The sequence below is a fragment of the Penaeus japonicus genome, unplaced genomic scaffold (assembly GCF_977035675.1).
Source record: "Penaeus japonicus unplaced genomic scaffold, GWHDUDI00000001_assembly GWHDUDI00000025, whole genome shotgun sequence".
NCBI classification, from domain to species: domain Eukaryota; kingdom Metazoa; phylum Arthropoda; class Malacostraca; order Decapoda; family Penaeidae; genus Penaeus; species Penaeus japonicus.
The window spans coordinates 29132083-29134582 of record NW_028234427.1 but is presented as its reverse complement, the minus strand read 5'-3'; the positions used below and the strand labels follow the sequence as shown (position 1 = coordinate 29134582).

Sequence of the window (2500 nt, the reverse complement as noted above, 5' to 3'; positions counted from 1 at the left end):
ATCTAAGACAGTGATGACATCGCCAACAGAGTACTGTAGTCTGTCCCTCTTGCCTCCTGGAGTGGTTGGAGGATCCTCGCAATCCCGCACCACCTGGACTTGCTCCGGTTTACACTGGAAGGGGCCAGCAGTTTTACAATTTTTTAAGGGTGTATGCACTTATATTTATGCCTGTGTATAAAATTATCGACATATATCACCAACATTGTAAAATGTGTCAATCTAATTTGAAAGGAGAGATTTGATTCAAACTTTTTGGGAGGTCTACTTACATCAGGCAAGATGTCCATAAGATCTGCAAACTTGGGTCTTTTTGCAGGGTCATGTTGCCAGCACTTGAGCATTATAGTGTAATATTCTTTGGGACATGCTTCGGGTTGTTCAAGACGCTGGAAAAGAAGGCAATTCCCTCTTATACTAAAACATTTGTATATCTTCCTAAGTATTGAGTATAAGACAATATGATTATTCATACCTTTTCCCTTTCATTACAACTCTCCTGATACACACCTGGAAGTTTGGCTCGTCAATAGCCTCTAGTATCTGCTGTCCCGTGAGTGCGGCCCAAGGCTGAAAGCCATAGCTAAACATCTCCCATAGAGTCACTCCAAAAGCCCAAACATCGGAGGCAGAGGTGAATCTTAGGTAATTAATACATTCTGGAGCACACCTGAAAAACAAATATTTCAAAATTGGTAATAACCAATAGAAATATCAAATAATTTTAAGAATTAACTTTTGTAAAGGGATTTGATTTACATGTTATCAAAGTTTGAAGTTTAAATCCTTAATAATATGCAACAATACTTTTGAATGTAAATCAGCATTCAAAAATGATAAAAATAATAAATTCATCATAACAAAAATCTATTCTAAACAGGATCATACACCTTGCAACACAGCCAGCACTTACCATGCAATTGGGAGTTTCAAGTTAACATTAAAATTTGTTTGGTAATAGTCTTTTCCAACACCTAAAGCTCTTGATAAACCGAAGTCTGATATCTTGATCTTGTTTTTGGAAAACACCAAGATATTTCTTGCAGCTAAATCTCTGTAAGAAAAGAGGTTTATTGTTATATACAGACATTTCAAAAAGATTCCAATATTGAAATAAAATCAAGTATCTCAAGCATATATTTGAAATAAGTGAGAGAGAGAGAGAGAGAGAGAGAGAGAGAGAGAGAGAGAGAGAGAGAGAGAGAGAGAGAGAGAGAGAGAGAGAGAGAGAGAGAGGGAGGGAGAGGGTGAGAGGGAGGGAGAGGGAGAGGGAGAGGGAGAGGGGGAGGGAGAGGGAGAGGGAGAGGGGAGAGAGAGAGAGAGAGAGAGAGAGAGAGAGAGAGAGAGAGAGAGAGAGAGAGAGAGAGAGAGAGAGAGAGAGAGAGAGAGAGAGAGAGAGAGAGAGAGAGAGAGAAGAGAGAGGAGAGAGAAAGAGAGAGAGAGAGAGAGAGTGAGAGAGAGAGAGAGAGAGAGAGAGAGGAGAGAGAGAGAGAGGAAGAGAGGAGAGAGAGGGAGAGAGAGAGGGAGGAGAGGAGAGAGAGAGAGAGAGAGAGAGGGAGAGAGAGAGAGAGAGAGAGAGAGAGAGAGAGAGAGAGAGAGAGAGAGAGAGAGAGAGAGAGAGAGAGAGAGAGAGAGAGAGAGAGAGAGAGAGAGAGAGAGAGAGAGAGAGAGAGAGAGAGAGGGGGACACAACAGAGCACTAGCAATATTACCTGTGAATAAGTCTCTTGCCCTCAAGGTACGACATGCCATCGCAAATCTGTATGGAGAAGTGGCAGAGTGAAGTGACGGGGAAACTCACTCTCAGCGAGGGTTCCTTGATGCATTCGAGCAGAGACCGAAGAGGAGCCAGTTCTGTTACCTGAGGAACAAGAGAAAAATTATCTAAGGTTGTGCTTTTGTTCCTCATTTATAATTGTAGCATATTGTAGAGGTAGGTAATATTTTGGTGATAGCAAAAGTTTTCATGCTTACTAAAACATAGACCCAAGTAACATATGCAGGCACAAATATTGTAATTATCTCTAAATACTGAATACCTAATTTTTGTTCTTTTCTTTTTTAATGTATAGAAATATAAACCTTTCATAAGCTTTTCTTCAACATAAAAAACCCTTTCCCTTCATACATACCAGCATTAGGGCATTTGTGTCCAGCACAACACCATACAGTCTCACAATATGCTCGGAGTCTATGGTATGCATAATTGCTGCCTCCTTCAGGAATTCCATTGGCTGCGTTTGCATTCTCTCCTTGCTGAGGCATTTGATAGCTACCTGAATCTGTGGACAATGGGAACGAAACGTGAATATTAGCAATGCTATAAGTTACAAAAACATAGTTGCTCATTTAGATACTGCATTTATTAAAAGAGGTATGAGAATGAAAATGCCTAAAATCATGATCATAATTCCTAAAAACTGCCTTATAGTTGACTATTCCTACTGGTTTTAAAAACTGGTAGAGAAGTTTCTTACTCTTCGAAGTTAATTGCAATTGAA

The 2500-nt window shown here is 40.0% G+C and overlaps 1 protein-coding gene across 6 annotated transcripts in view; it reads right to left on the bottom strand.

The window, feature by feature from the left end:
- Ack-like (activated Cdc42 kinase-like) overlaps positions 1-2500 on the bottom strand; it is a 42313-nt gene that overhangs the window by 13925 nt on the left and 25888 nt on the right. For all 6 annotated transcript variants that reach the window (XM_086551577.1, XM_086551579.1, XM_086551581.1 and 3 more), the window contains exons 5-10: positions 2132-2281; positions 1712-1860; positions 914-1054; positions 511-670; positions 273-389; positions 1-114 (exon numbers count right to left, since the gene is read on the bottom strand). The exon at positions 1-114 is cut by the window's left edge and continues 5 nt beyond it. In XM_086551577.1, the coding sequence (XP_086407703.1) occupies positions 1-114; positions 273-389; positions 511-670; positions 914-1054; positions 1712-1860; positions 2132-2281 (831 nt within the window). The remainder of the gene's footprint in view (positions 115-272; positions 390-510; positions 671-913; positions 1055-1711; positions 1861-2131; positions 2282-2500) is intronic.